We start from the raw sequence: 12,624 nt of genomic DNA, 5'->3' as shown, positions 1-12,624 counted from the left end.
ATTCACACAGAAAATTTGCTAAAAACTGAAAAATATATCAGGATTATGATAGAGCAAGAAAAACTTCATAAAACCAGATAGGACAAAAGAAAGAAGAAAGAAGAAAACAGAGAAAAAGAAGCGAGGGGGAGTAAGATGGGACCTGCTCCTTTACCTGGAAATCTCACTCACCAGCGAGTGGATCAGCCAAAAATAGATGAGAAACTCTAGACAAATGGTGCGAAGCAGTTAAAATGGAAACAATGCTCCACAATTGGTCACTGCCAGAGGCGACTGTAGGTGGTTGCCAGTAGGTATTGGGAACTAAGACTCTGGTCTTAGAGATAAGACACAAAGAGGGAGCTGGGGATAGCTACGTGGGCAAAACCTGGGGTTGGCTGCATGGAAACAGCCTTGAGGGACTAGAGTATAGGTAGACCACAATGGAGAGCATCAAAGCTGAGGCAACCTAGTCAGGCTTAGAGGCTAGATGCCATTGCCTGGGGGTGCTGGAAGGAAGAGGCAGGATCTACTACTATAGCCTTGTTCCTTGCATGTGATGTATCAAGCTGTAGAACACTGCCTGCTCTTAGCTCAGGGAACCACTTGGCAGCAGCGGTTGCCTAACAATAGCTGGGTAACAGCCCCACCCTAGGGCTAAAGACTTCTTGGAGCAGGTGGACTAACCCTCTGGGAGAATAACACAAGCTCCCAACTCCTATCTATGGCCTCTGCAGTAATGCGCCTGAACTGTGCCAGAAGAGCTACAGCGGCAATGCTCATTCCTTGAAAAAGCAGTAATCTGCACGACCAGGGAAAACACAGGATCTGGGATTCCATCCAGAGGCTCTGCAGGGGCTCGGGCTAGCAGGACCCGATCTGCACCAAAAAGAGCCAAGAAAGGGCTGCAGGTACATGCTCCCTGCTGCAACTGCAGATTGCCCGACGAGAAAAGCAAAAAATACAGGACCCCTGCCAGTGGCCGGACTGGAAAAAAGAACAAGCTACAGGGACCCTGCCAGTGCCAAATCAGTGGCACTCATTCCACACCAAGAGAGCTGCAGGAGGCCAATTAATACACATTCCAATCTGCAGCAGCTACAGAGAGCTCTCCTACCAGCAGCCATGTGGGGGTAGAGACTGCCAGAGATACACATCTGAGGCTACAGAGAGAGGCTTTTAGCAACAATCAGGGAGAAGCACCCTGACCCTGGGGCTTTAGAGAGAGATCCCTAGAGTGGCCAAGCAAGGGGAGTGCTTGTGGAAGAGGAGCACCTGCCCCTACAGCTCCAGAGAGAGGTCCCTAGAGCCTTCCCAGCAAAGGGTGGGGTGGCAAGAGAAACTGCTGACATTGTAAGCTTCAGGAAATAACCCCAAAGCTACTAGGTAGCAGGAGGGGTTGCAAGAGACACTGCTGTCCCCATGAGCTATAAAGCAATTCTGTGATCAGTGAATAACTGCCACCTGCCTCACAGAACCCATCCTTACAGGCCACCCAGCTCCAGGAGAAGAAGTTTGATACTGCTGCTCTCAACATGAACTCTGGGTACATGTGAACTGCAACCACTCCCGAGAACTCCAGGACTGGGCACTTGATTTGGCATCTGTATACTAACCGGTCTAGGGGACAATAAATAGAAAGGTAGACACTATGCTATGACAAAGAAACAGCATTCAGACAAAGAAACAAGACAGAAACACACAAAAACCTCTAAATGATGAGGAGATGGGCAATTCACCTGAAAAAGAATTCAGAGTGATGATAGTAAAGATGACCCAAGATCTTGGAAAAAGAATGGAGACACAAATTGACAACTTGAAAGAGATGACTGACAAAGAGCTGGAGGATTTAAAAAGCAAGATGAAGAGCACAATAGCTGAAATGAAAAATGATCTAGAATGAACCAACAGCAGGCTAACAGGGGCAGAAGAACGAAGTGACGTGGAAGACAGAGTGGTGGAAATCACTGCTACAGAAAAGGATAAAGAAAAAAGAATTAAAAAAAAAAAACTGAGGAGAGCTTGAGAGACCCCTGGAACGACAATAAATGAACCAACATTTGCATCATATGGTTCCAGAGGAGAGAGAAAGGGCCAGAGAAAATATTTGAAGAGATTATAACCCAAAAGTTCCCAAATATGGGAGAGGAAAAACTCACTCAAGTGGAAGAAGCACAGAGAATTCCATACAAAATAAGCCCAAGAAGAAACACAGCAAGAGGCATACTAATAAAACTGAAAAAAGAATTCAAAGAAAAAATATTAAGAGCCACAAATCAAATCAAATATAAGGAATCTTCTACTAGGACAACAGCTGATCTTTCAGAGGAAACTCTACAAGCCAGAAGGGAGTGGTAAATATATTTGAGGTGATGAAGAGGAGGAACCTAGGAACAAGAATAGCCTACCCAGCAAAGCTCTCATTCAGATTTGATGGAGAGATCAAGAGCTTTACAGGTAAGTAGAAGCTAAGAGAATTCAGTACCTCCAAACCAGGTCTACATCAACGACTAAAGGAACTTTAAGCAGAAAAGGAAAAGCACAATTAGAAACAAGACTATGACAAATGAAAAAGCTCACTGGTAAAGGCAAAGATAAAATAAAAGTAGGAAATCACCCGTCGACAAATATATCTAAACTAGCAAGCATGAGAAGGCGAGAGAGCAACTGCTGAACATTGAAAATACATTTGAAATTAAGGGACCAGCAAGGAGAAACAAGTCTGCACACATACAGATGGACATATCAAAGTATAATGGGAACCACAAATCAAATAACTATAATGGTCACACACATAGAAAAGAAAAAGCAAGCCAAATATAACACTAGTAAGATGGTCAGCTAATCATAAGAAAAGACAACAAAAAGAGGAAGGGAAGAAAAAAGACCCAAAATAGCAATCCAAAAAAATTAAGTAAATGACATTAAGTGCATACTTATCCATAATTACACTGAACTTGAATGCATTAAATGCTCCAACGAAAAGATAGAGTGGCCGAATGGATTCAAAAACAAGACCCATATACATGTTGCCTAGGGAGACCCACTTCAGATTTAAGGACACATTCAGACCTAAAGTGAAGGTATGGAAGAATATATTACACGCCAATGGAAATTATCGAAAAGCGGCAGTAGCAAAACTCCTATCAGACAAAATAGATTATAAAATAAAGAAGGTCACAAGAGACAAAGAAGGACATTAATAATGATTAAAGGATCAATCCAAGAAGCAGAAATAACAATTGTAAATATATATGCACCCAACATAGGAGCACCACATATATAAGGCAACTACTAACAGCCATAAAAGGAGAAATGGATAGTAAGACAATAATAGTGGGGACTTTAACACCCCACTTACAGCAATGGACAGATCATCCAGACAGAAAATCCAGGAGGAACCACAGGCCTTAAATGATACACTAGACCAAACAGACTTAGTGCTATAAGACTTTCGACCGCAAAGCAGCAGAATACACTTTCTTCTTTCTCAAGTGCACATGGAACACTCTCCAGGATAGGTCACATCTGGGGCCACAGATCAAGCCTTGGTAAATTTTTTAAAATTGAAATTATTTCCACATTTTCTCTGACCACAACGCTATACGACTAGAAATCAACCACAAGAACAACAACAACAAAAGAACAACAGCAAAAAAAAGCACAAACTCATGGAAACTAAACAATATGCTACTAAACAACCAATGGATCATTGAAGCAATCAAAGAGGAGATGAAAAGATACTTAGAAACAAATGACAATGAAGATACAATAATCCAAAACCCACAGGACATAGCAAAAGCAGTTCTGACAGGGAAGGTTATAGCAATACAATCTTATCTCGGGAAAGAAGAAAAAACTCAAACAACCTAACCTCACACCTTAAACATCTAGAGGAGGAAGAACAGACAAGGCCCACCATTAGTAGAAGGAAAGAAATCACAATTAGAGCAGAAATTAATAACACAGAGACAAAACAATTGAAAAGATTGGGGAAAGCAAAAGTTGGCTCTTTGAAAGGGATCGATAAAAACTGAGAAACTTTTAGCCAGACTCATCAAGAAAAAAAGGGAGAGGGTCCAAATCCATAAAATTAGAAGTGGAAAAGAAGTTACAACTGGCACACAGAAATACAAAGGATCATGAGAGACTACTACCAGCAACTCCATGCCAATAAAATGGACAACGTGGAAGAAATGGACAGATTCTTACAATGGTACAACCTACCAACACTGAACTAGGAAGAAACAGAAAATATGAATAGACCAATCACAAGTGCTGAAATTGAAAATGTGATTTAAAAACTTCCCAATAACAAGCTTGGGGTTAACAGATGCAGACTGTTGCCTTCGGGATGGATTAGCAATGGGGTCCTGCTATGTAGCACTGGGAACTCTGTATAGTCACTTATAATGGAACATGCAATGTGAGAAAAAAAGAATGTATCCATATATGTGCAACTGGGTCACCATGCTGTACAGTAGAAAAAAAATAATAAAAAAAATAAAATAAAAATAAAAACTTCCCAATAACAAAAGTCCAGGAACTGATGGCTTCTCAGCTGAGTTCCACCCAACATTCAGAGTAGACTTAACACCTATTCTTCTGAAACTTTGCCAAAAAATTTCAGAGGAAGGAACACACCCAGTTTCATTCTGTGAAGCCACCATCACCCTGATACCAAAACCAGACAAAGACACCACAAAAAAAAAAAAAAAAAAAGAAAATTACAGGCCAGTATCACTGATAAACATGGATGCAAAAGCCCTCAACAAATTATCAGCAAACTGCATACAAATATACATTAAAAAAGATCATTTGGAGTTCCTGTCGTGGCTCAGTGGTTAATGAATCTGACTAGGAACCATGAGGTAATGGGTTCGATTCCTGACCTCGCTCAGTGGGTTAAGGATCCGGCATTGCCATGAGCTGTGGTGTAGGCCACAGACGCGGCTCGGATCCCGCGTTGCTGTGGCTCTGGCGTAGGCCGGTGGCTACAGCTCCGATTGGACCCCTATCCTGGGAGCCTCCATATGCCATGGGTGCGGACCTAGAAAAGACAAAAAAAACAAAAAGATCATACGCCATGATCAAGTAGGGTTTATCCCAGGGATGCAAGGATTCTTCAACACCTACAAAACTATCAATGTGATACACCACATCAACAAACTGAAAAAAAACATAGGATCATCTCAATAGATGCAGAAAAAGCTCTTGACAAAGTTCAATACCCATTTCCGATAAAAACTCTTCACAGAGTGGGCACAGAGGGGAGCTACCTCAGTATAATAAAAGTCATTTTAGAAAAAACCCACGACTAACATCATTCTCAATGGTGACAAACTGAAAGCATTTCCACTAAGATCAGCAACAAGACAAGGATGCCCACTCTCACCAATGTTATTCAACATAGGTTTGGAAGTCCTAGCCATGGCAATCAGAGAAGAAAAAGAAATAAAACAAATCCAAATTAGAAAAGAAGAAGTAAAACTATCATTCTTTGCAGATGACATGATACTATACCTAGAAAACTCTAAAAGACGCTAACAGAAAACTATTAGAGCTCCCAATGAATTTGGTAAAGTCGCAGGATACAAAATTAATACACAGAAAGAGACTGCATTTCTACCTACTAACAATGAAAGATCAGAAAGAGAAATTAGGGAAACCATCCCATTTACCAGCATATCACAAACAATAAAATACCTAGGAATAAGCCTACCTAAATAGATAAAAGACTTGTACTCTGAAAACTATAAGATGCTGATGAAAAAAATCAAAGAAGACACAAATAGTTGGGCAGATATATCATGTTCTTGGATTGGAAGAATCAATATAGTCAAAATGACAATACTACCTAAGGCAATCTATACATTCAGTCAATGCAGTCCCTATCGAATTACCAATGACATTCTTCATAGAACTAAAACAAAATATTTTAAAATGAGGTACATATAAATGAATGAAAGAACACTAACACTGTATACCAAAATAACTCAAAATTTATTACAGATTTAAATGTAACTCAGATAATATAAAACTCATAGATAAAAATATAGGCAGAATGCTCTTTGGCATAAATCACAGCAACATCTTCTCTTATCCACCTCTTAGAATACTGACAATAAAGACACAAATAAACCAATGGGACCTAATTAAATGCAATAGCTTCCAACAGCAAAGGAAACCATTAAAACAATGAAAAGACAACACATAAGATAAGTGAAAATCTTTGCAAATAATTCAAATAACAAAGGTTTAATCTCCACAATATACAGAGAATTTATGCAACTCAACAACAACAAAATAAACAACTCAATTGATAAACAGGCAAAAATCCTAAAAACATGTTTCTCTAAAGAAGACATACAGATGGCAAGGCGGCACATGAAAAAATGCTCAACACCACCAATTATTAGGGAAATGGAAATCAAAACAACAATGAGGTACCACCTCAAGCCAGTTAGAGTGGCCATCAATAACAAGTCAATGAACAACAAATGCTGGAAAGGATGTAGAGAAAAGGGAATACTCCTTCACTGTTTGTAGGAATGTAAATTGGTACAACCAATATGGAAAACAGTATGCAGGTACCTCAGAAAACTAAATATAGAAGTACCATATGGAAGCAATGTGAATGTCCACTGACAGAGTAATTGATAAAGATGATGTGGTATATACACGTAATGGAATATTACTCAGCCATGAAAAAGAATGAAATAATGTCATTTGCAGCAACATCGATGGAACTGGAGACTATCATACTAAGTGAAGTAAGTTAGACAGAGAAAGACAAATATCCTGATATCAATTACATGGGGAATCAAAAAAAAGTAAACTATTGTGCTTATTTACAAAACAGAAATAGATCTCCAGGCATAGAAAACAAACTTATGGTTACCAAAGGGGAGAGGTGGTGGGGGGAATGGATAAATTAGGAATTTAGATTAACAAACACACACTACTATATCTAAATTATATAACCAATCAAGGACCTGGTATATAGCATGGAGAACTATACCCAATATTTTGTAATAAGCTATAAAGGAAAAGAATATATAGGAAAGGAAAAAGTACATATATGTGTGTAACTGAATTAATTGTGCTGTATACCTGAAACTAACACGACACTAAAGAAACTATATTTCAATTAAAAACAATTAAAAAATATGAAAAGGAAAATGAAAAATCAATTGTATTGTCTAGTATTAACATAGGAAAATAAGTTGAAATTATTTATATCAAATGTTTAAATTCCAACCTCCTAGACAAAAAGTGGCGAGCCTCAAGAATCCAGTGTTGAGCACTTCAGAGAGATCTGAAAAAGTAAGCACCCTCAACTGTACATGCACAGAGCACACATGCAGCATATATATTCAAGCACTGCACACATATGCACACATAATACACTGTATATGCATGTATGTACAGACCCCACATGTAAACATGCATCATGCACACACACAGCCTGCAGATATGTCAGAGCTCATGTACACACACACACGCATACAACAGGCTGCCAGAACTACTGTGCATGCATAGGAATGCTATGTGTGTCTTCATGCCACAAAACGCAAGGACTCAAAATGGACATGGCCCTTTGTCTTTTTTCTCCAGCCAGAGGGAGCCGAGTAAATCAGGTGGTAATCCTAGCAGCTCCTTATAGATGAGAGGCAAGCATAAACCAGTGAAGAGTTGTTTTTAGGCAAGAAAGAAAAGTAAGTTACCTGAAAGGGAGGACATGGCACAATGAATGCATGTTACCTGTCTCAGTTCCCCGACGTCCCCTTCAGAAATTACTGGCTCTCTTGACTGTAGCTGAAGTGGACTGCTTTCCAGGCTCCCTGAGGATGGTTCGTGGTGCATGGCACAGTCAATCAGCCCAGATGCTAAAATGGAAAGCCAAACAGCAGTGGCATCTTCAGGAAGGTATGAACAATGCAAGAGCATTCAGAACTACATAGCAAGTGGTGTTCAAGATTGGCAGAGCTCCCTGGGTTGACAGATTTTACAGTCATCTACCAGTCTAGAGTCTCTTACAGAAGCAATGGGTGTGGTGGGTATAACTTCCAGCCTCTGCTAAGCCGACGGAACTGGCCTGAACCTTGCCTTCTACCTCAATCCAGGGCTGATTCTTTCTTTACCCCACACTGATCACGGTATGCAACACTGTAAGTACTGAGGATCTAATTCATTTATCTAGGAGTGTTTTATTTTTTATTTAGAGTATAAAACATAAATACTACACGAAACACACTACTAGGACCACAGTATTACCTGATTACCCTGCAAAACTCTGTGGTTCCACAGTACAGAGGGTGGCTAGTTGGAGGGGTCCAGCAAGCTGAATGTGGAGCTGTGCTGAGGTGGGGGTGAGCCAGAGTGCAGTACATGGCGAGGCATTGCGTGGGGTGTTTCCACTCACACATCTGTCTTTGGGTAATCTTGCTAAGAGCAGCCTGGTGAAGAACAGTGAATGCTTTATTTAAAGGGATGTCTCCAACTGCAACCCTGGTACTGTAAAGCCAAGGCAGGAGCACAGAGTCTATCCTCTGCTTTTTTCCGTAATGCAGACCACTTCAGACATGCTGTTATAGCCATGTTTAATACTAGGATGCTGGAAAGCAGAAAGCACCCTGGGCTCATAATCAGCAGCACCAACTCCATTATGCAGACTTCTCTACTTCAGCAGAATGGAGGGGCAAAGATGGGACTCCCACTTCCTTCCTAGGACCCTGATGGTGGCCAGTAAAACCCTTCATCAGAGCAGTCTGGAGTAGCCAAAAAATGAGCTATTAGGAAAAGAAATCCATCTTGGGGTAAAGCTCTTGTTGGGCCTAAAGAGCAGGTGCATAGTTGGTGCCTCCAGGACAGGCCAGCTGCACCAAGTCCCTCCTTCCAGGGGACAGACAAGTTACCTCCAACATGCATGCAAACATCCCCTTGATTCTTATCTCTTAAAAAAATTTCTTACAAATTAACACTCCCTCAGAGTGTCTGGCTGGACAAAGAAGGCCTGGCTTCATCCAGGATAAATTCAGGCTGAAATGAGGACAAGAAAGCATGTTTTCTTGGGATTCTAGACAGGAAAAGGGCCTTGACCAGATAGAGTGAGTTTTGGAACCAGTTGATATGAAGCAAAGCCTGTGGCAAGAACCAGGGTCCACACTGCAAGCCTCAGGCCCATCTCCACTGAGAAGGAGGCCCTACGTGAGAGTCTTTGCATCCTTTAGCTGTGTACCACTGTGAGAAGCACATCCTACAGAGAACTGCTACACCCTCACATGCACCAAGAAGGTCTGAAGAAGTTTTACAAGACAAGAACCTTAGTACCATGCCCTCAGATGTGCTTTTCTATTCTATTCTTCATATAAAAGCTGGATGCAACCAACCAAATTGATTTCACAACCTGTGCTCTAGAATCTCCTAAGTGCCACCCTACTCCAACCATCATAAGGGCTTATTAATCAGCAGAGAATTTTCCATAGCACATAATTCAGTGTTGCCTGGTCTTACATGATCCAAATCAAATGTCATTAAGATGTTACATAGTGAAAAATATTTTTCTGAAACAGTTAGCAAGAGAACACTTAAACTGACACCCCAATGACAGGGCTAAAGTAAACAATACGATGGCCAAAACAGAGGACATGTTCTACTAGTCATTATTACAACAAAGGAAAGGCCAACTAACATACATGACATTCAAGTGTTATCAGTGATCTGTGATGGCAAAGTGCACTTCACTTGTCTAGGTTAACAATGGTTCTATGACCGAACAGGTGAAAGTAAATTCCTCACTCAGCCTGTATCTCCTTCCTAAGTCTGCTACCCTGATCCTGAAGATTCCTGTTCCAGCCACCTGTCCCCAGTATGCTGTCCCCACCTACCCAGCAGCCTCTCTGCATATGTCATGCAGATAGATGTCCCTGAGCCCAAGTATAGAGCCATGTTTTCCACTTGGCCCTTCCATTAGTGGCAATCTTTATTCGTCTGTCCTGATATCATTCGGTCTGCACACCTTTGCAGTAGCTTACTTGGTACTGCACTGCTTCTTATTTTTTTTTTTTCATCATCTTTTCAAACTGGGATCCCCCAACTAGCTTCTCAGCAAGACGCACATCTGATGCACACTTGTGCCCAGAACCGAGCTCTTGCATTGTCACTATGGTTTCCATTTCAGTACCTATAGTTATACTACAGAAAAAGACTACACATTTTTGAGTGTTTACCAAATGGGATTACCTAAACAATCAAAAAGTCAAAATTGCAGATTTCTCTTCTTGGAATACACTAATCATGGATTTTTTTTTATAGGGTTTGTCTAGTTCAAGGGTTGGCCACCCCTAGAATTCTGTGTTGAGACCTGAGTTGGTGATTCAGTTACTTCAATGCCTTGAAATATCTTCTGAAAGAATTTGATTCAGTCTAAGATGACTTTTGTCTCAAAAGTCACTAGTTATCTCAGTTAAACAAAATAAGCACAGATTGTTCAAGGTACGTGGGAGCTTACAAAAGATTCCACTTTTCAAGAACGTGGAAGCATTAAGGTGAACCCTGAGCAAGGGCTGGGCTGGCAGAGGCAGCACCAAGACTCCAGTCTCCTTTGTGCATCAGACACAGACTCCTGATCTTATGGCAAGTTCAGAGCAAAGATCACCAGGGCCTGACCTGGGAACAGAACCACAGGAAAATCTTCCTCTTTGTCCCCAGGCTCCAAACACCCCAAAGATGACAAAAGGAAAATGCCTACTTTACCTGGGGATGGATCCAGCAACTTATATAACTGGGTTGGAAGCCCTTTCAAAAAAACCCACAAATTGTCTCATGTCCTCAATACAACAAGAAGTATAACAGAAAGAAATGAAATAGAGAGAGATAGCAGTCTCAACTGATGATAATTTTAAAAAGTACTTTGCGGAGTTCCCATCGTGGCTCAGTGGTTAACGAATCTGACTAAGAACCATGAGGTTGCAGGTTGGATCCCTGGCCTTGCTCAGTGGGTTAAGGATCCAGCATTGCCGTGAGCTGTGGAGTAGGTTGCAGATGCAGCTCGGATCCCGTGTTGCTGTGGTTCTGGAGTAGGCTTGGCATCTACAGCTCCAATTAGACCCCTAGCCTTGGAACCGCCATATGCCGTGGATGCAGCCCTAGAAAAGGCAAAAAGACAAAAACAAAACAAACAAAACAAAACAAACAAACAAACAAAAACTACTTTGCAAAACTAAATGGTGTATGGCTTGGACTCATGCATGGGGCCTTGGAAGGGATCAAGTGGATGAGTGCCAAGTAGCTCCCTGGGAGTCTGTCGGTAGTCAGGGAATCACCATGACCTAATGACCACAGGGGGGCCATCTATAGTCAGTCCAGTGCTTGCATCCTAAGTGAACACATGGAGGGGTCTTATTGGTGGTCACCATGGTGCTATGTCCCAGGGCTTCATGGCTTCAAAAGATGGTCTTAAATTAATGACCCTGTGCAGAGATTTCAATGCCCCAGAAGTTTATTTATCTTTTTTTTTTTTTTTTGGCTGCACCTGCAACATGTGGAAGTTCCTAGGCCAGAGATCAATATCACATTATAGCAGGGGCAACACTGGATCATTAACCCACTAGGCCACCAGGGAACTCCTAGAAGTTTATTCATCTTCACACAGAGATGCATGTGCCTTTTGGTTACCTGAACCTGTCCTGGGTGCTGGAGGTGGGGTGAGAAAAGATAGTCTCCGTCCTGATTCTGGAGCACATGTCCCAGTGTGGGAAGCCGATCAGCAAACCAGAGGGTAGTGGCGCCAGAGGGCAAGTGCTAAGGCAAGATTTCTATAGGGGAAGTGAGTGGGTGATGAGAGTCTCCTTAAGTTAGGTGGTCAAAGAAGGCCCCTCTTAGAAGGTGACAGTCAGCAAACAGCAAAAACACACATCAGTACAAAATACTTTTTTTTTTTTTTTTTTGGCCTTTTAGGGCTGCACCTGCGGCATACGGAAGTTCCCAGACTAGGGGTTGAATTGGAACTACAGCCCCTGGCCTACGCCACAGCCACAGCAATGTAGGATCTGAGCTGCGCCTGTGACCTATACCACAGCTCACAGCAGCACTGGATCTCTGACACACTGAGTGAGGCCAGGGATTGAACCTGCGCCCTTATGGTTACTAGCCGGATTCATTTCCACTGCGCCATGAAGAGAACTCCGAAATCAGTACAAAACACTCTTAAAAATGCCATGCATAGACCTTGCTCTTATAAGATAAGAGCTCTGTGGTCTTCCTCCAAAAGCCCATCATCACCCCAGTGGATCATAAGACAAAGTCACACTAGGGGAGAGTCTACAAAAACCTTGACCACTACTTTTAAAAGCTGTCGAGATCACCAAAACCAGGACAGTCTGAGAAACTGTACTATCAAGAAGAGTCCAAGGAGATGAGATGCTGAAATGTCATGTGGGATCCTGGATGGGATTCTGGGGTAGTAAAAGTAAGGAAGTCTGGGTAAAATACAGACTTTGGTGAATAAAGATGGAGCAACATAGGTTCATTAGTTGTGACAATGAAAGATACTAGTGTAAAATAACAAGGTAGGGCAAACTGAGTGTGGGAGACACAGGAACAACTTTTTCCCAAGTCTGAAATTATTCTAAAATTTAAAAG

The 12,624-nt window shown here is 41.5% G+C and overlaps 1 protein-coding gene across 4 annotated transcripts in view; it reads right to left on the bottom strand.

The window, feature by feature from the left end:
* SNAP47 (synaptosome associated protein 47) overlaps positions 1 to 12,624 on the bottom strand; it is a 110,213-nt gene that overhangs the window by 28,774 nt on the left and 68,815 nt on the right. For 3 of the 4 annotated variants that reach the window (XM_047776325.1, XM_047776323.1, XM_047776322.1), the window contains exon 4: positions 7,744 to 7,868. The exons of the other annotated variant lie outside the window; for it this stretch is intronic. In XM_047776325.1, coding sequence (XP_047632281.1) covers positions 7,744 to 7,868 — 125 coding nt within the window. The remainder of the gene's footprint in view (positions 1 to 7,743; positions 7,869 to 12,624) is intronic. 4 annotated transcript variants of the gene reach the window in all.

Source organism: Phacochoerus africanus, chromosome 4 (genome assembly GCF_016906955.1).
Source record: "Phacochoerus africanus isolate WHEZ1 chromosome 4, ROS_Pafr_v1, whole genome shotgun sequence".
Classification (NCBI taxonomy): Eukaryota; Metazoa; Chordata; class Mammalia; order Artiodactyla; family Suidae; genus Phacochoerus; species Phacochoerus africanus.
Note: the sequence above shows the minus strand (reverse complement) of the source record. Positions and strands in the feature narration are given on the sequence as shown.